The sequence below is a fragment of the Panthera uncia genome, chromosome C2 (assembly GCF_023721935.1).
Source record: "Panthera uncia isolate 11264 chromosome C2, Puncia_PCG_1.0, whole genome shotgun sequence".
NCBI lineage: Eukaryota > Metazoa > Chordata > Mammalia > Carnivora > Felidae > Panthera > Panthera uncia.
Genome location: NC_064810.1, coordinates 109,488,640 through 109,509,739, shown reverse-complemented (window position 1 = coordinate 109,509,739; position 21,100 = coordinate 109,488,640). Strand labels below are relative to the sequence as shown.

The following is a 21,100-nucleotide window of genomic DNA, read 5'->3' as shown; positions in this document are numbered from 1 at the left end:
CCCTGGCTACAAGGAAGACTTGTGAAAACATAGCAGGAAATGGAAATAAAAGATACTCTAATATACATGTATCATTTTGAATACATTATCACTCCAGTAGTTTTGAAGGCTTGAGATTAAATAGTTGATAGATACTATTATTAAGAACCTTAATCTGTGTCTTAATGAATTGATTTCCACTGCTCTTTTCATCCACTGCTGTTAAACTTTAACCTAGTCCCACAGCAACAGTTTTCTGTTTATAAGTGACCTGACATTCATGTATTCAAAAAATATTTTCCCTTTGTGTACCAAGCATTCTCAGACATATTTTTAAAGAGAAATACCCCATGCTGATGTACTAATTTTTTTGGCAAGAAAATTAAGCACCTGTATTTCAGCCCAATAGTTCTATGATAAATGAAGAATAATTAAATGTGAAAGATTCTGCAACATTCACTTAAATATTAATTTGGGTTCCTTTATATTCTAGGCACTGTGCTAGGCATTGAATACATAATGGTTAACACAAGCAGATGTAATTATGAAAATGTAATTATAAAATTTAGACATCTCTCAAATTTCAAATTGGCCATTGCAGAAATAATGACATTATAGTTCTTATTGCCACAAAATTTAAATAATCTTTTTAGAAATTAAAAAAAAATTATTTATAGATGTCAATAAATATTTATTTTAAAGCCTCTATCCGTGTTAGGTTTCCTGTGTAGAAGTGAAGTAGTTTCACGTAAAGAAAAGTACCGTTTTATGCTTAGAATGCTATTTTACAATTACGCAAGGGAAATGGTATCACAAAGTAATGCAGAAAGAGAAAACTCAATTTTGAGTGGCAGCACAATATTGTGAGTTTAAAAGGTCAGGCTCGTACAGGAGGCTCCAGTTTTGCCACTCAGTATCATGCAGAATGCTGTGACAGCCAGGGCTGATACAGCTGAAAATATCTGTAGCCTTGGAAGCCTTGTAAGTTTCAGAAGGTCATTGAGGCATCTGGTGCGAAAACACAGTTACAGGGGAAGGGCAAAAGGAAACCGCCGGAAAAAAAAAAAAAAAAAAAAAAAAAAATAGGTTGTTGAACCCAACAGTTGTAGATTTTAGAGCAGTTGTCAACTGCAGACATTGGGTATCCTAATCCAAGGTGGCCATCTTTCATTGAAATATTTTTAGAAGCGTGAGCTATGCTTGATGGCGAGTTTTAACTTCTCCTTTCTCTTCTGAAACTTTTAACCTTAAAAGTACATCTACAACCTTACCTGGTAGCAGAGCAAACGTTACTTTAATTGTATTTATGTGTGACGCATGCTCCATCAAAAAGGGATGTGAGTCGGCTTACAACAGTAAAGCGCGCATAAAATAGGACTGTAAACGAGAGACATAACAAATCAATTAGAAGGAAAAGAGATGAACCAAGTGCTTGAGATGAAATTGAGCACTAAATTTATCTCTCAGCTTGCTGGCAACCGAAGCAGAAGCTTGAGGAAGTAGAAGAATCCCGAGTTTATTTAATAAGATCTTGTCGTGTCCCGGTGTGCAGCCTTATTCTTAGCCCTTAGAGTAGTTAGCTAAATATTCCGACTCTATCCTTGGGTGAAATCTTGGAATGGATGAATTCCAATTAACTAAGAAGCGAAGGCCAAATTCTGCAGCCTGGCCTTCAAGGCCCTCACTGATTTGGTTCCAGTCCCCAAATGCAGCTTTATCTCCTGCCAGGCCCGTTGCATATGGGCGCTGCATATAGACCACTTCCCCCAGTGTTGGTGTTCTGGGCCTTCCCATGGCCCTGTCTTTGCTCTGTCTGTTCCTGCAGTCTGGATTGCCCTTCCTTTTTGTCTCTAACCCAATGAGACTCCTCCTCCTGTCTTTCCATCACAGATGTCTTCTCTTATCACCAAACCACCCCTGACCCCTCTCTCCTTTAACTCACCAGGCTTTATTGTTATCTCTGCTGTGTACTTTTCACTTTCTTTTTTTTTTTTAATGTATAGTTATTTGTGTGTTTGTTTCATGTTCCCCATTAAGCAGTAAACTCTTCATAGCTGGGTCCATGTATTACCTCTGTGTCTAGGTTACATACAGAAGGTCGTCGATAAACTGTTCATATAATCAATACATAGATATAATTTTATCTAGGTATTGTTTATTTTTGATGAATATATTTATTCATTTAATAAGATTATTATACGTGTCAGATGTATTTGGATTTCTTTAGGGAAAACATTTCTGTTTCCAGGATAGTAGAGAAGAAAAAAAAGAGAACTAAAAATAAATAAATGAATAAATGTTTAAAAAAATAAATAAGCAACTTCTTAATTGCTTTGACTTGGTGCTTTCAGATTAGAAAGCAACTTAATAATTACCATTTCTCTGTGCTGTAAGGTAACTAATATAATACAGAACAGGTTTGTTACATGTGAAAGAAACATATCATTAATGCCATTTCAAACCCTCAGCACTTTTTCTCTAGTATACTTTTCTATGATTTCAACAGCTGTCAAAAAAATCTATCTGACTCTACATGGCTTAGAAGTGTTTTAGACAGTTACTCTATCCCCTTCACTGGTTTTCAAACACTGTTTTAGTAGTTGATATAGATCAGCCTGACTATATGCATACTTGCTTAGCACATACTCAGTTTTATACTTAGAGCAGCATTTCATTTTACTTATATGGAAGGTTTCTGCTAATATGTTTTAAGTTCTTCTAATGAAAGCTCTGAAGAAAATGTAGGCTCTTCTTGCTCAGAGGGCAGACAAATAAGAATAAAATCATGCTCAAAGACCTCTTCCTCAACAACTAACTTCAAATCAGTTACTGAGCACTTACAACCCTGTAATGTATTAATTACTAGATTAAAATTGATTAACAGACTTAAGAAGAAGCTGATAGACGTGGTTTATAATTTTCACGTCCCTAAGTGTGCATTATTAGTGTTTGGTGCATACCCCATGCACATGCAAGGACAATAGCATCCATGTCTCCACTCTGTAAGGGACCATGTTATCTCCTTCAAAATCTGTATGCAAGGCTTTCTCCACCTAAATACTAGCACAAACCACAGGTGATGCAGTCGTGACTGCTCTGCCATATCCCTCTCCAGTCCCGGTCTCTCTCTGTTCCTGTTATATTCACAGTCATTATCATTTCCACAAAGCTTGATTTTAAATTGCTATCATGTGTTGTGAATGCAGTTTTAAATCTGGAATCAAAAGACGTGATTTGGGGTCCCGATTCTTCCATTTAATTGGCTTAGGGGACTTTGGTGAGTCAGTCACTTAACCATACAAGCTTCAATCTATTTGTTCACAAACGGGCAAGGTAATATCACCATTTCTTAGAGTTGTGTTGATCAAATGGCAAAAGCCAGACAAAAATAAATTGTATACCAATATATAAAATATTTGCTCTCTTGTACAATAAGAGAATGTTACGAATTCTGGGGTGGGGGTAGTAAATTTTTCTACATGGCTCTTCCAGCAGAAACTTGCTTAAAGAATCAGATGAATACCTTGCAGATTTTATATGTAAATCAAAAAGAAATGTAGCATAAGCCAACTTCTCAAAAGTTCATCTCTTCAAGGGTTATTACTTACCAAAGGAGCACAGCTTGTAGTTTTATCCAAAGTAAAGTGGTTCTTATTGCAAGAAGATTAAAGAATTTCTTTTTCCTCCTATTAACTTTAGTACCACGTTTTTCCCTCACTTTAAATTAAGAGCTAGTATTTCGTTACATACAAAGAAAATGATTTGACTGATTCCCGGATAAAAAAATTTCCATACTCTTTGGATACACACACACACACACAGACACACACACACACACACACACACACACACACAAACCTATTCATATATTAATCCTCATTTCACATTTATCTATATACTATTAACAGTTAATCTTATACTGCAGTGATAGAATAGGTGCTTAATTTTTTAAAATCTTTTTGCAAAATAATTTTGCTATTCTAAATTATTCTTATAAATAAAAAATAAGGAATCTAAATATTACTGTCTTTAAAGAATTTAGCATGTGTGTGTTTATATGTAATGGTTTGACATCTAAATGATGGAACCATAGGAAGTTTTAAGATTGCTACATGATTCCTCTTTAAATGTATCCAATGTATTCCTTCAGATATACTGGGGAGAATTTTTTATAAGCCAAGTAGCTTTTGCGTACTCGGAGTGAACTATTGAAACAGGATTAAAAAACGTAAGTGCTTTGAGACATGACGAGTGGTAGGATATGGTGAATAGTATCTTAGAATGATGTTGAGGAGCATGTATGGTGCCTGATTTAAAATAGTATTTTAAAAAATGAATACAACAGGATTTTTTTTTTTTTTTTGGTATAACATTTTGCAGGTAGGTCAGCTTTCTGAAGTAGTTGACAGAATATATTCAAAAAGCATGTTATCAAATCTCAATCTATCTTTTTCCAGGCAGATACTCTGAGCTTTAAGGAAATTATTTAGTACAAAGGTAGTAAACAGTCTTTGGTGGAAGTAATATTTTAGCTTCAGTTGATTATAATTGCCAAAATTTTATGACATTAAGAATAACCTGAAGGAGTTCAGTTAGAATGTAGATTACTGGAGTTCTTGGGTGTTCAGCCAGTTTAGTGTCTGACTCATGATTTCAGCTCAGTTCATGATCTCACTGTCATGAGATGGAACCCCGTATCGGGCTGTGCGCTGACAGCACAAGACTGCTTGGGATTCTCTTTCTCTCTCCCTCTGCCCCTCTGCTCACTCGCTCTCTCAAAAATAAATACATTAATTAATTAAGTTAATAAATAAGTAAAGTAAAGTAAAAGGTAGATTCCTGGTCTCTCTCCTTAGTACGTCTAGGGTAGGTCCTAGGAATATATATTTATAGCAGTTACCCCCAGGTGACTGATTCAGATAGTGAATCTTTCTGGAGCATCAGAATCCCAGGAAAAGAAGGTGTTGCTGGTAACAAATGTGGGCAGTTCTGAGTTTATTAGCAGCTGTCAGTGCATTGTGCTTTCCCATGGAAAGGTGGTCATTGCTTTTTAAGTGCACAGGCTGCTGACAGAAACACATGCAACTTTAATCACGGTCTTATTAGAAGGGTGTAGTTGGCTCTTCAGATTTCCTCATGTCTTACAGCTTTTTTTGGGATGTATAGAACCTTATGGGCAATTAAAGTACCTGAGAAACGGGTGTCCTTTTTCTATTTAGCAAAGGAACCAAACCTCAGCTGCCACATTAGCTTGTTGATAGTGTGTTCAGTACATATGCTCTTTTTGAAAGTACAAAATCCTAACATTAAATTCTTTGATCTCATATGAGAAGTGTGACAATTATGTATACTCTGACACCGTGGTAAAATCACATTGTCAAAGGAATAAAAGCACTGGAAATGCCTACATTTTGCCAGCGAGCCATCTTACATCTTCTTTATCCTGGAAGCTGTTATTTAACAACTGGGGAAGAGTTTGAGGAAGGCAAAGTGAGGGGAGAATGTTTGATTATCTAACAGGACCTTTGTCCGTTGGCAAAATCATGCAGGAGTATATACTTACCTTGTTCGTTTTAATTGCATGGTCGTGGCACTTCAGGAGAACAGTCTGATCCAGGGTCAGAAATTACTACATGAGGCATGCCAACCTCTGGGGAAATGACCACACGGGAAACTGTGTTTAGGCCTACATGAGTTCACCAGAGTTCTATTGTGCCTTAGCTAGTTGGATAATGCCTTGCCTTATTTATAGAAGTTGTCAGAAACCATTTCCTTTAGCCAGTTCGTGTCTAAAAAAGGAGAGGGGGGAGCAGGATATTTCTGACATTTGTAGAAATAATGTGTAAAAAAAACAAAAAGCATTCCCTTAATCACATGACATTGTGCTGTCAGTGATTGTCCAAATATAACATGCCTTGCAGACTCTTCTAACTACACGTTTGTTTCTATTAATAAGAAAAGAGTGGTAAACTATATATTGTCCGTTTCGATACTCCTGTCAACCCAAACATTCAGACTCCCAGTCCTTGTTCTTTAGCAAATAATTGCAAAATATAAACGTTATAATTGTTTTAGCAATGAAATGGTTTATTTTGAAATAATGGGAGTTGAAAAACTGATTTTACAAATGTCTCATTGATTAGCTGCCATCGAAGGGCTAACAGTTGGAAATATTTTGCAAAATAAAAAGACAAGGCTTTAAGTTCTATTTGTAGGAGAAAAGACCAGTCATACCTTTGCCCTATTCCCACTATAGAAATTTACAATCTAGATTTAGGGATTGTATCTTTTTAAGGTCTAGATTTAGGGAGTAAGCAATATAGAAAAGCAATGTTCGTTGTTGGTATAAGTACATACTGGGAAACGTTTTCTTGGATGGAATTTGTTTTTCAGAGTTAATATATGCATATACATTATGTTCTAAGTATGTTATTAAAGCCACTCAAAACCTAAGAATAGCTTTATACATACATTGCAGCATTGCTTGTGAAAAATGAGCATTAACTTAGGTGGCTGCTATTAAAGAATGGACATAGAGTGGAGCAGTACATAGTTGTTAAAAACTACTTACATCGACGTGTGTGTTGACAAAGAAAAGTCATTATCGTATATCATGGAAAGCAAGCCTCAGAACAATATGCTTAGTATGTGTTACTTCTGTAAAAACGATAAACTGTATGTGTGTGTGTGTGTGTGTGTGTGTGTGTGTGTAGATGTGTATGTCTGTATGTGAATGCATGAAGGACTAGGTATACCATACCAATAATAGTGGTTACCTTTGGGATAATAGGGGGTCTGATTTGGCAACGGAGCAAGGTGGGGGGGAATTCAGTTGGACTTTCAATAAAACCCTTCTGTATGGTTTAAATTTATTACAATTGAAAATGCATTCATTTAGCAATGTCTAAAATCAATGGAAGGAAGGAAGGGAGGGAGGGAAGACAGACTTGATGTATATGATTCATGTAAATTACTTGCTAGAGATTTTTGTACACCATTTTAATTTGCATTTTACTATCTCTTCCATTATTTAGTAACATCTATCTCTATATGGAGAATAGCCTTATAATTTATACCATACGTCTCAGGATGTCAAAAAAAGCAGAACCATAGTTATGAGTGCAAATTGTTATATGACTTTGAAATAATTTAGATTATTGTAGTCACTAGAGGTATGGAAGTCTAAGTATGGAGGGAGAAAAGAAGCTCAAAATTTAAACAGTATCTGGTTCAAATTTTAATTTGCTCCTCAGTCTTTACAGTTCTAAAATGACAATCCTTGATTTTCATAGTCCTAATCACAGCACACGATACGTTTTTACTTTATTGGACATCTCTTTCTGAATATCAATTCCACGAGGACATGACATTTTCATGTATGTCTGCAAAAGTTCCTGTGAGTGAGTGACTCAAGAGATTCTAGGTCTGCGTTATCATTTGATGCATATTTAATGAGATTTAAGTTCTTAAATATGTTACAAATTCAAGGACATTGAGTGACACAGAGGTGTGGTAAGCAATGTATATATAGATGTAAAAGCAGATATCATGGAAACAAATTACCTTCTTATCCAGCTAACCTTATGTTTTCAGATTTCTAGATTCTCAGTGTGTTTCTCTTTTTTACAAAAGTTGGTGTATTTATACACATATATGTTTGCGCACATGGGTGCGTACACACACACACACACACACACACACACTGGAATAGTACAAGGCCATAAAAAGGATGAGGCTTTGCCATTTGCAGCAACATGGATAGACCTTAGAGGGATGTTACTATCCTATGTGAAGTAAGTCAGACTGAGAAAGACAAATACCATATGATTTCACTCACATGTGGAATCTAAGAAAACAAATGAATAAACAAACAAAAAGCAGTGTCAGACCTATAAATACAGAGAACAAACTGATGGTTGCCCAAGGGGAGGGAGTAGGAAGATGGGCCAAATGGGTAAATGGGAGTGGGAGACACAGGCCGCCAGTTAAGGAATGAGTAATTCATGGGAATAAAAGTATAGGGAATACAGTCAGTGATATGATAGCATTGTATGGTGACAGATGGTAGCTATGCTTTGGTGAACATAGTATAATGTATAAACTTGTCGAATCACTATGTTGTACATTTGAAACTCATGTAATGTTGTGTGTCACCTACATTCAAATAAAAAATTTTGTAAATGAAGCCTTATGAAAAATGTTGAGATAGGCATGAACAAAATATGCCTGCCTATTACCTGTCTCTTTTAAAGAACTATGGAGCTGGGAGCTGCCTTTGGAATTCTAGGCTTCTACAAAATACAGTATGAAGCTCTGGATTATTACATAGCCATCACAGTAATATGAGCATAATTTGTGGTTATGCTTATCTCAGACCCAGTCAAGGTTGTAAGTTATATGGAACCTTTCTCAAATGATACTTAAGCTACATTGCAGTGAAAATATGAGTTGTCAGTGCATAAACTTGTTTTGTCACATGTCTTCCTCCTTTAAATCAGGGAAAAACAACTGGATCTTGACTCCCTATTAATTAAGGCAAATACAATTCTTATCTGTATGTTTGTGTGAATTTGTGATTTTTTTTTAAAAAAGCTCAAGTTAAACAGATTCTCATATTTTATTGTTACTCAGAATAAATGCATTTAACATTGGTATATTATTAAGAGTAAACTTGAGATTATTTGTATACAAGGCAATTTTTAAGGTCAATAGAAATCAATAGAAAAATCCATAGGATGATAATATTAAACCTTTATGGCTTGAGTATTTGCAAACTTTGCAATAAGAGATACATTCATAAAATGATAGGGAGTTTTGCTGATGAAATAGAAAGGAGATATTTATGTATTGTGTTGTGTCATGAGAAGTCCAGTAATTCATTTAATTGGATACACTCATGTAATACCAGAGTATATTTATAATTGGTTTCATTCATTATAGTCTGAAGAATAATTATTTTAGATGTCTCTATAAACATACATTTTATTTAATTTTCTCAGAATGATTAATAATTAAGCAATGTATTTTGGGTAGTCTTCAGTAGAAATAAGTCGGTGAAATTTCCCGGATTGAGGCCACTATGTTAGGTTTTAAATCAGACTTACCTGGAAATTCAAGATTTATCTGATAAGGTGAAGCTTTTGTACTCAGATATACTTGATAGTATTGAGAGCTATTGCCACATTAAGATTTTAAAAATTCTGGAAAGTGTGACAACTATGATTAAGGGTTCTAATAGGTATAGTTTATTTTTGGTTCTCTCTTTATCTCTGTCTCTCCATATATATATATGTGTGTGTGTGTGTGTGTGTGTGTATACATACATATACATATATATATGTATACATATATGTATATATGTATACATATATATATGTGTATACATGTATACACACACACACATATATATATATATATACACACACACTCACTCTGTCTCTCTCTGTGTATATATATTCTCTCTCTCTCCCCCTCTCTCCCTCTGTGTGTATGTGTGTGTGTGTGTACAATCTTTTTTTTCCTAATTAGGGTGTAGTGTAGCGAATTGCTTTTGGAATCCTAATCTTGGGCAATAGTGTCTATCCTAACCAACACTCCTTATATACCATATATATGTGTGTGTGTGTGTGTGTGTGTGTGTGTGTGTGTGTGTGTGTATGCAATTTATCATTTCTTCTCATGTTGATTTTATAATTTAGCTCAAATAATTGAGCTTGCTCAAATGGAAAACAGGCGCAGGTTAATTATAGAGAAGACCTTAATGGCCACCAGTTGTAAGAATGAGTTTTGCCCTGCAAGGAAGGTTGGGACAGTAGGACGAGGAGGTGCACACGCAGCAGTTGTCACTGATGTACAGGGAGCCATGGGAGGTATTTCCTCAGCTTTCTCCTTAATCACCTTCATAGTTAGTTTTGAGTTGTGCAGTAACACTGTTAGGGTACCCTATAGATGAATTGGCTACCATTTCTCATGCAGCGAAGGTCACATTTAAAAATGTCTTAGGCAGAGGTACCACCAGTCTTTTAAGAAACTAGGTGATGTTACTCAAAAGATGTTAAAAATTTAAAACTAAGATTTTGGCCCGCAGTTACTATGTCAGATAAATATAACTCATCTGAATAAACTTTAGAATTAAAGTTTGTAATTACGGCATTGCAGGGGGAATAACAATATCAGTTTTTGGCATTCCCAGTTTTGTCAGGTTAATTTCACATTGATAGATTCCAGTTGAGTCAATGTACCATTCTTCCTGAAAATTGCCAGGATGGTAAGATTTGTTTTTTCTACTGTTTAGCTCCTGAGCACATACCAGCATTATTAATTTTATTGTAGTTTGTGTTCTGATTTCCTGTTTATTATTTTGAGATATTAAATGATAGGGACAGATCAGAAATGACTACCTAAGGCTAACAAGATGACTTCTTTGTGTGATATGTAGAGTAAGCAAAACACTAAATAGGCTTAGTGTTTTTTCCTGAAGAACCGTGGTGGAGAGGCATTTGTAGTGTTATGTCATTACACTTTCTTGTAGAATAGAGGGAAATGTTAAAAGACTGCCTGTTTGAATATCATCAGGAACAAAATGCAGATTTTCTCTTCTTTTGCCAGAACTGAAAACTGATTCTGTCAGAAATTCACAGATAAATTATTTACGTGTTTTAAATTTGCAAAGCCACATGTAACTGTTTCAGATTATTCTGTGGGTAAGAATATCTTCCATCAAGTTCATAATTGAGGAGGTATATGAATACAGTTTTGTGTTAACTTCACTGCCTGATGTTTTCTTTCCAGTGAGTGGAGTTTGAGGCTGGTTTCATTCAGTTATAAAGGTGACATTGCCAATGTATCAAATGGGCATTGTAACTTTGTAGATCATAGTTGTAAACTAGTGTCCCGGTAGGTTGCTGGCTTCTGAGCCAGGCACTGTTTTGGTGCCGGCTATTTAGGAGAGGACTGGCTTGACAACTGCCTGCTCTTGTGGAGCTTAGATTTTAATGCAAAGGTAGAAGATAAGCAAATAGAAAGATAGGCACGTAATATTACACCAAATACTGACAAGTGCTATGAAGAAAAATAAAGCAAGGCAAAGATCTGGCAAGTCTGGGCTTGTGTTGAGAAGCAGGGAAGTTTTGATAGTGACTTAAATTGATAGTGGCTGCAAAAGCTTCCAGGAAGATAACTTTGTAGTAAGGACTGGATGAGGATCTAATTAGGTATGAAGCTAGTGACCATGTACACAAAGTACAGCCCACTGTTGTAATATTTATCTTCTGATGATCTTAAGCCTTTTCATTTTTTTAAAAATTTTGCCTGAAACGGGAATCGAATCAAAGTTTGCTTTTTAATTGCACAGAGGCTTCCTGTTTTATTTGGTGGTCTTATATATAAAATGCAGAAGGGACAATAATCATTTCCTAATTTGAGGCAGTTTAGCGAGTTGCTTTTGAAATTCTAATCTTTGGCAATAGTGTGTTTCCTAACCAGCACTCCTTCATTATCCTTCTGGTAAGGGACCACTTGATGATTAGGGAATTGAGCCTATCGGAATTTTATTTGTTTATTTATTTTTGAGAGGGGAAGAGAGAGAGAGAGAGAGAGAGGGAGGGAGGGAGGGAGAGAGAGGGAAGGCACACCTGTGCACTAGCAGGGAGAGGGCAGAGGGGAGACAGGGAAAGAATCTTAGGCACTATGCTCAGCATAGAGCTTGACACTGGGCTTGATCCCATGACCCTGGGATCATGACCTGACTGAAATCAAAAGTTCCACGCTCAGCTGCCTGAGCCACCCAGGTGCCCCGAGCCCACTAGAATTTTAAAGGAATGCTTTGACAGACAGTAGATGACTTATTTGAGTTAGTAAACTTCCCTTTCTTTGTGACCCTAAGCCCGTGCAATGTCAGAGTGGCAGACCATCTTGACAGTAGGCATGCCATTCCAGAGGATGTGTGGTTGAAAGTTACCTTTTTTCTCGGCAGTGTTTCTAAAACTTCAGTTATTTGCGTATCTCTTTCATGATGTTGTCAATATATTTACTTAAGCTTTTTTTTATAATAGTCTCGTAAATTACTATATTAAATGTTAGCTTCTTTCTAAGTTATGATATGCATGTAATCACAGGCTCATGAGCTAGTTTTTGCATTCTGATGCATCTATTAAAATTATGTTGTTTCTGCATCACTTAAAATTGCCATGGGTGCTACCAGTACTGTGCTTACCCCTTGCTGAGAAACACTGATCTCAGCTTTTTGTTATATGGAGTTGAATACTGCTGAAGATTGCATTAACCCATTCGGACCATAGTTTTCCCCATGTAATAACTTAATGGCCTTGTTACTCTATTTAGTACCTTAATGAGTAGAGAAATGGCCGTACAGCTTCCTGAAATGATTAGTTGGTTTGTATACTGAAATCTCTGTTAATATTTGGGGCAAGCCCTGGGCAAAATTGTACCAGGAGTTAATTCCCTGAAGTAATGCATTGCTAATTATGGACTTGTTGACATCAGTGATCCTGGGGTGGGGGGGGGGGGAGTTATGGTTTAGGGCAAGGGGCCGCTTCTTGTCACCTTCGAACATTAGATGATGAAGTTGGCTATCTTTTCCAGTTAGATTAAAGCTGTCTTAATAAATTAAAAAAAACAAACAAACCCTCAAGTAATTACTCTGTTAACTTCCTCAATATGTAAGCTGTTTCAAAATCAAAAGCTTATGAAAAAAGTCCCCCAAATTCCCAGCTAACTACTCTGGGATGCAGTAGGACCGAAGTGCCTATATTTGGTTCAGAAGAACTGAAATGATTATTATACATATATGACTAAGAAATTTAACCATGCTCATAGAGGCCATCCAGTTCTCCAAAACAGAATTTCATACTCATGCCTTGTGTCTGCTTATCCTCTATTGCAGTATGTGTGCAACCCTTAAATAGATATTTATATGAAGCCATCCGCTGTCAGTTTTCATGCTAATATGCATCAGTTGCTGTGAGATTCATTATTACTAATTTCCCACACTTTTTTACTTTATCCTTGGTCCTTTTCTTAGCTTCCTTTCCTCTATCTTTATATTTTCTTCTTTTCCATTCTATTCTATTTCCCCCTTCATAACTTAAAGTAGAAAGTATATGTGATTTCTGATAATCACTCAAGGAGAGTGCACTGTTCTTGGTTCTTATGGCAGAATATACTTATTTGTAGGACGTGTTGCATAATGAGGAGCTCTTTAGTGTTAGGGATTTGATCATTTGGTAAAAGAGGGCTTATTATGTAGGTTTTAAAAAACTTTGATTCTTACAGTAAAACTATTCTCCAATCTTTTTTTTTTTTTGTTCAGGGAAGTTTATTATAATATGTCGAAATATAGGTCAGAAATTTACCTCAGAAGCAATTTATCTGTTAGTAAATATCTTTACCGGAGAAATATTTTCTTCAGTAATTATTTACAAACAACACATTTTTAGAGCAAACATGTTTGTAATAATTCTCACAATCTGGACATCACCCACATACTTTTAAACATTGTCTCTCTCTATAGAATAAACATCCATTATTAGTTGAAACAGTGTTTTGGAAATTTAGTATTGATCCAAATCCTATACCATCTTAATTTACCAAAACCTTCAGTTATGAAGATTTCCAGTCTTCCCTGAAACCCTTCTGTTTGAATAAAGAGAAGGAGTACAAGACCATAATCTGATATTAGCAATTTAGGTATAATCTCAGGTCATTACCCCCTGGTGGTCTGTATCAAGGACTGGAACCCACAGTGGCAGGTGCAGCTACACTAATAATGCATAAAGGTTGGTGTCCATTTTGATTGCCCAGGCTCTGTGCCTAGATAACTGTAAACACTTTGATTATCACATTTGCCTATATATTTTACAAGTAAGTAGTATTTTCAGTTTACCAATACGTATATATCTGTAATTCTGTTGATAACCCTTTTTGAAGTGACTAGAGTATCTCTGCTACAGAAAATAAAAATATCCAGAATACCCATTTGCAAGCATTTTAATTAAAGGATATTTTATGCGTGAGTGAGATTAAGCCTGTAACATATCAAAAAGGAAAAATAATCAGCTTTAGAAATTGATTCTGTGGTTGTCTTTAGACATAACCACCAACCAGCGAAGGTATTTCTGAGGGTACCATTATCCTTTCTCATGTTGTTTGGTCCCCATAGATTATGATGAAATATTTCCTTGCTGTTCGGAACATGTCCTTTATATACATGTCTATTCTGTCAATTTGAATAAAATACTCATTTATCAAATATTTTAAACACAACTATTATATTCCAGGAACTGGGATTAAAAAACATGGCAATAGATCCTGTTGTCAGGGAATTTATAACTTTGGGGGTAAAAGCACCAGGAGATAAAAAGTACTGGGAATATCCTGAGGTGGAACAATGTTTAGCATAGTTGGCCCAGCCTTAGAGAGAAGGTGATATTTGAATAGCAGCTTAAACAAGGAGAAGAGATTTACCAGGTTGAAGGGGTGAGGACGTACCTGTCAAACCAAACAAAGGGCTAGCACGTAACAAGTCCCAGGAGCCCACAACAGCATGGCATGTGCCAAGAACCTTCCCCAGCTCCTGGCAGCTCCTTTCTATGTGGGAAGATACTAGAGGGGCAGCAGTGAGAGAAACCAAAAGGACAGAATGTGTCAGTTCAAGACGAGAGGAAACCTTTAACAGGGAGCTGGTGGAGGTCAAGTAAAGATAAAGACTAGCATAGTCTTTGGATTTGGCTTCACTTGGAGTTTTGTCGGCCATTGCTTAACAGTAAAGTAATGAGTGTGGAGGTCACAGTGATACAGATTCAAAACGGAAGAAGCAGAAGAACGGCATGTGTAGATGGCTCTTTAGCCCTTGGTCTGGGAACAGCTGATTAAGAGTATTAGGGAGGGGAGGATGCATAGCTAGGCGGGGTCCCTTTCTCCTTCCCTGCCGCCTCCTCTATTTTGGAGCTACTTCAGCATGTTGAGGACCGAGAGAAAGAGTTGAGGTAAGGCAGGTCATTCAAAGGTAGAAGAAGGAATGTGAAGAGAAAGATGTTTTGACAAGGAACGAGTGAAGGTGGAAGCCTGACCGTGTGCAAGGGGAGGGACAACTGGGAGACCAAAAGAAAGATGCAGAAAGATAGTGTAAAAATGGGTGGCAGGAAGGTGACAGGGAGTTCATGCCTAAGGGCTCCTGTTTTGACTATGAAATATTTGTTTCACGGAAGATCATTGTCTGCTGTTAGTGAGCAGAATATGGAAGAGAAGGGGCTTGAAAGTGTTGAAGTTTTCAAAAAGCTGTCCTGTGGAATGTCAGAGGGAGCTGTCCAGGGCTGGGGGAGGATTCCTACACAGCAGGAGGGTCTAAGTGACCCTGCGATATAGTAATTGATAGAGACACTGATGGGTGTGTGTGTGTGTGTTTTCAGGTGTGTGTTTGTGTTCATGTGTGGTGTTACACATGTGTTTATATGGTTGTTCATGCATGTGTTTGCATATTTTTGTACCCTAGAGGTCATTCCAGTACAGATATAGTAATCAGTCCTTTAATTACCCAAGTTATGGAGCTCCATACATTTTCCATGCCTGTGCTGGTCATTGGGGTTATGAGGTGAGTGGGTTTATTTCTGTTTGGGGAAACATATAGTTTTGTGGGTCATACATGTAAGCAAACAACACACTGTATAGGGATGCCAAAGTAATTCAGAAAAGACATGTTAATGATGAGTGGGCAGGGATGGATAAAGCGACATTTTGGAAGTTTCTTGGAGGAAGTGATCTCTTAGCTGGCTTCCAAAGGAGGTGTATGGTTGCAGGTGAAGTGCTTGAAAATTTTAGCAGGAAAGACAACAGGGGTTGTTGACCACAGATGGGTACATGCTGAAGGTCCAAAATAGTTGAGAAATTCTGAATGTGGAGCAAAGATCCAGAAGGGTGGGTGAATCTTTGAGTTTACGACTGACTCAACTTTGTTTTTCTACAACCAGAAATTAGAACCAGAAAGTTTTTTGAAAACAAAAGTACTTCTTGAGCATTGGTATGAGTTGGTTCTTTAGAACTTTTCTCAAAAGTTGTAGTCTTACTACAGTATTTCACCTACCTGGTATCTGTTGTTTTTTTGTTTTTGTTTTTTTAATTAGTATTAAGAGTGGCTGTATTAATCCTAAAATAAATTTTTAAAAATTCTGCTAGATATCTATCTGTCTATATATATGTTCTACGTTTCTACATTCATATTCTATATTCCAGTTTCCAATTGACCATATTTGGCCTTTGAAGAAGCAAGTGTGATCAAACACTATTTATTATATTGTGCCATTGCCTCTTTGGAGTGTGAAACTTTTGGAGTTATTGAAGCTTTGTTTCCTTTGTTGGTAACACTCAAAAGGAAAAGAAACGTGTAGTTTTGTTTCTATAACTACTAAGCATTTTCTGAAAGTTTTTCCATCCTGACTGAAAAAGAAAGTAAGTTGTTAAAAGCAAAAATACCCTGCTATAACGAGCAGTCTTGTACTTCCCAGTTCATAGATCATTAGGCAACAGGGGATCCCCCAGCCCCCAACCTCTGGCTTCCTCCGTACCTCTGAAGTACATCACGCTGCCCAAATCAAATTGCTCACTTAATATTTAATGTTTCTGCGATGGAATCACTCTCCCCCCTGAGGTTGACTTCACATTTGCCAGACACACTGACAACACTACACTCCTTTTTTCCCCCACATGACCTCAGCTTCTGCTTAAAAAATGTTCAAATAAAGGATGCTTTTGTTCCTATCTCGCCCGCCTGTGATATATTGACAAAGTGTCTGCCGGCTGAATGGAATAGTTTTACAGTATGAGTGCTGCTTTCAGTGGAGGGGCAGGACTTGGGCTTTAGAAGGAAGTGAATTGGATAGGTCAGGAGAATGTACCATTTGTAAACACCCCTTTCCTTTTTTATTCACGTGTCAGGACAGCAGGAGCAGGCTGTTCAGTGCCCGTCCCTGCGCAGAGCCGGAGGGAAAAGCAGCTTGGAAGTCAGCTGCAATTTTTAAACCTTGCTTTTTATTCCCCGGCGATGATCTTCAAGTGCTTGGACTTGTCTTGGAAGCTGTTTTGAAACTAACATGGTTTAGTCCACTAACTGCATGTTGGGTAAATTCAAAACCCACATGCTCGTCCTCTTGCAGTGGAATAAGTCACATCTGATGGACATTTTCTGTGCTTATAGCATAGTAATGAACGTCTGACAGGCGCGACCTTTCATAAGACAACCCACACTATTGGCTTTCTGCCCAGAATATTGCTGCAACACTATCTGTGATTGGTTATCTCTCTATCATGCATTGCTTCACAAGGGGAAACGGCCCCTTTTTTTAATAAATCTACGATGGCTGGCTGCAATATGCCTCACTGTAAGTATTGTGTGTGTGTGTGTGTGTGTGTGTGTGTGTGAGAGAGAGAGAGAGAGAGAGAGAGAGAGAGAGAAAGAGACAGAGAAAGAGAGACAGAGAGAGAGAGACAGAGAGAGAGAGAGAGAAGCTGACTTGAATATTACTTAGTCTGGTAGCACATGGCAAGGTTGTGATACTGTAGGACATCAGTGAAGTGCTACTTAGTAAATCTTAACCTATCTCTTTTTTCTACAGGTTGGTACTAAGAAGTGCCTTTCCTGACGTCTCTGCTGCTTGGACCCGCTTCTAGAGCAGTCTCTGCTTTTGCCTTGCTTGCTGCCAGCTAGACTGTGACGACAGCACATCCACCCTCCACTTCTAGCCCAGACACCCCCATTTCTACTTATAATCAAGACAAAAGCTCTAAGTATCTGGCATTGCCCTAGGCTGCTTTAGTTTTAAAAGAAAAGTTTGCTGAAAAAGTCAGATCTCTTCTGCCAGGAAATCAAGGAGGAAAAAAAAAATCAGTTTCTCGATTTGCTCTAAACTGCTGCATCTGTCTATGCCAAACTAATCAATACCGATTGCACCACCAAACTCCATTGCAAATTCAGCTGTGAGGAGATTCCCTTTCAGACAACTTTGCTGAAAGCAGCTTGGAAATTCGGTGTCAAAGGGTCTGCCACGTTTTCATGCTTGCATTTTGGGCTCCAAATTGGCACTGGGAAGGGGTTACTGAGAGCACAAGGCTGATCCGAGGCCCTACTTTTAAACGTTCATCTACTTACGATTCTAGTATTTCTCTGTAAACCAAAACCTCTTGAATTAACAGTTTCATGCTGTGAATTTCTAGTGGGAGATCTTTTCCTTGATATTGACAACACAGTTTTCCATGTACTTTTAAAGCAGGGAGTGGGGAAAAAAGTATTTTGGAGGGGACATTTTCATCAGCCTTTTACAGTCTTATCAGTTCAGCTTTTTGAGGTTTTTTTTTTTTTTTTGGGGGTTTTTTTTTTTTTTTTTTTTTGGTTGTTGCTGGGTTTATTTTTATTTTTATTTTTTTTGTGGGGGGCTGGGTCTGTTGGTTTCACTGCAAAATTTAACTACCTGTAAAATCTAAACATGGCTGTTAGTGTCACACCAATTCGGGACACAAAATGGCTAACACTGGAAGTATGTAGAGAGTTCCAAAGGGGGACTTGCTCACGGCCAGACACGGAATGTAAATTTGCACATCCTTCGAAAAGCTGCCAAGTTGAAAATGGACGAGTAATCGCCTGCTTTGATTCATTGAAAGTGAGTAAATATTATATTATTTTAAGGATACACAATGATTGAATCAAGGGGATATGGACACATAGTCCACTGAGTTTGGAATTATGGATTGCTTTGTTAATAGTTTAGTTCTATGGTGTCTTCTTATGGATGCTTTTGGGGTGGGGGACTTTATTGAGAAGCAATGGCACCAACTCTGGCCAAACTTTGTTTGTTATGAATAACTTTATCAGTCCTTTGATGTAATGATGTTTTTCTAAAACAGAAAGTGTCTGCATACTTTTAACTTAGTCATAGCAATGTCGATTTCTATAGGAATAGTAAATGTAGATAAATATGTGTGTTAGCATATGCATGGTCTATACAAGGCCATGGCAATAGCTGAATGAAGATGATTTGTTTTTCCTTGTTTGTAAAGTTGCTGTTACCTTTGTAAAAGAACAGATTTCCTGGCAGTAAAACTTGGATAGACTTTTTATATTAACATTTTAATATTATGGGTCTCCTTTTTATTGTATAAGCATATTATTTTAAAGCCAGAATCAATGCATTTTGTGGAAAATATAGAAGTAAGGTTCTGCTGCTGTTGCTATAGTACCCTATCTGAGGCATAAACTTTGTTGAATGTTGAGTTTTATAAATGAGTGGAAACTTTTAAGTACTATTATTTGGAGGCTTTTTTTGTTTTGTTTTGTTTTGTTTTAGTTTGTAAAATTCTAATGTAAAATAACTTAGTTCATTTTTTTTGGATCCTGATTATTTTAAAATTTGTAACTGTCTCAGCTAGAAGTATTAAAAGTTAAGCTTTTGTGGGCACCATGGTACTGAGAGATCCACTTTAGTGTATCTTGACATTCAAAAATATCATTGCTTCGTAGTTCAGGTGTCAAGTTTGAAAATGGGCTTTTTAAAAGGTAGCATGATATTGTATCCTTATTCTGACATGCAAGGTCAAGACTAGAAATGTGAAGATCCCTAGGTACTTTCTACTTACTTGGTTTTAATTGAATTGGCTTTGAATACTAATGTGTCAGTATAATTCACTCTTTGAACCTGTGAGACAGGAGTCACTATCATTTCTGCATCTGTAGGGAAGTAAAACTTTCGTACATCCATCTTGTCTTTTGCAAACAAAACAAAACAAAATAAAACAAAACAAAACAAAACCTCCTATTGTAATAAAAATGCTTTCTTTAATAACATGGGGTGAATTAACTGATATAGTCAACCCAAACGTTAACTCATAACTCACCCTGATGTGTTTGTTATATGGGTTAGCTTATGAGTTGTCTATTGCAGTTAATTGCTTCTTGGCTCAGTTGGGCTGCTTACTTTGCTAAAGTTTTCACCAAAGACTCAAGGATATTCTCTTCAGAGTGGGATATCAAAGGAGGCATTCACAACAACAAAGATATCTTATAGTGTTATATTATTGTTAATGTTATAGTCCTAAAGATCAATAAGCCAGAAGTTATAGATTACCATGAGGCCTTTTTCTTTCCTTTGAAAGGCATCAATGAAGGGCACAGTGGTTTGTACCTTTGTGACTATGTATTCCTAAATTCCTGCTGACTGAATTTAGGTGTAATTAGAGACGGGGACCCGTAAAATGAGGGGCAAAGGGCTAATTACCCTTGTCGGTAACCAGCTGTGTCCATAAGTAACCCTGTTTTGACCCAATTACTAGTAAATCCAATTTTTAATCCTACAGACAGTTGATGGTGCACTCGTAGCTACAAAATGAAGGACATTAAACTTGGCTGTGACATTGAGTGGTTTCACAGAAGACCTGCCTCCCCAGCATTTGGAAACATTGTGAAACATTAAAATTCAGTTGCTATTTTTCCATCTCAAAATATTTTTTTAGTGGCTGCTCACTTGTGGACACAGAACAGGCTCCCTTTGAGTAAAACGGCAGCATTGCTGTGTGGTTAACAAGATTCAACTGCCACATCAAGGACTTTTTTTTTTTAATAGCAAGTAATTTTAAGATTTAAATTTACTTATGAAATGAACGCATTATAGCAGCTAATCAATGCAAACTTTGTCCTCATTCTTTGTTTCTATGAGAAACTAAAATTTAATTTATAGTGTCTAAAACTTGGTAAAATATTTTGATTTGAACAAGAGGAAAAACATAAACACAACTTTGTGTGGAGGTTCATAGCAGGAACAATAGCTCCTGAAATGTTAGTGAAATGACTATATTAAGAATTCATTTAACACATTTTGAATATGTAATTAAGTATTCATGTTTCCAAACCCACCTTTGGTAGACACGTATTTATAACTAACACATTCTGTGATTCTTAATACAGTATTTAGAGTCCTGGCTTTTAGATAGCTGTCTTGCTGTATTCAATTTGGTGACTAAAATAGATCAAAAACGTATTTTAAAACAGTTAAGGTAACTCCATGACTCGTGCTTGAAGTTCTGAAATTTGGAAGTCTTAGGAGCATAATTCCATGCCAAT

General features: G+C 36.8%; 1 protein-coding gene across 13 annotated transcripts in view; it reads left to right on the top strand.

Moving 5' to 3' along the window:
- Positions 1-21,100, top strand: part of MBNL1 (muscleblind like splicing regulator 1) — a 205,460-nt gene that overhangs the window by 37,894 nt on the left and 146,466 nt on the right. For 5 of the 13 annotated variants that reach the window (XM_049629666.1, XM_049629667.1, XM_049629664.1 and 2 more), the window contains exon 2: positions 17,607-18,647. The exons of 6 other annotated variants lie outside the window; for them this stretch is intronic. In XM_049629666.1, the coding sequence (XP_049485623.1) occupies positions 18,474-18,647 (174 nt within the window). In that variant the 5' untranslated portion in view covers positions 17,607-18,473. Of the gene's footprint in view, positions 1-12,507; positions 17,373-17,606; positions 18,648-21,100 lie in introns of those variants that run through there. 2 more of the 13 variants (XM_049629665.1, XM_049629671.1) reach the window with 2 other exon arrangements.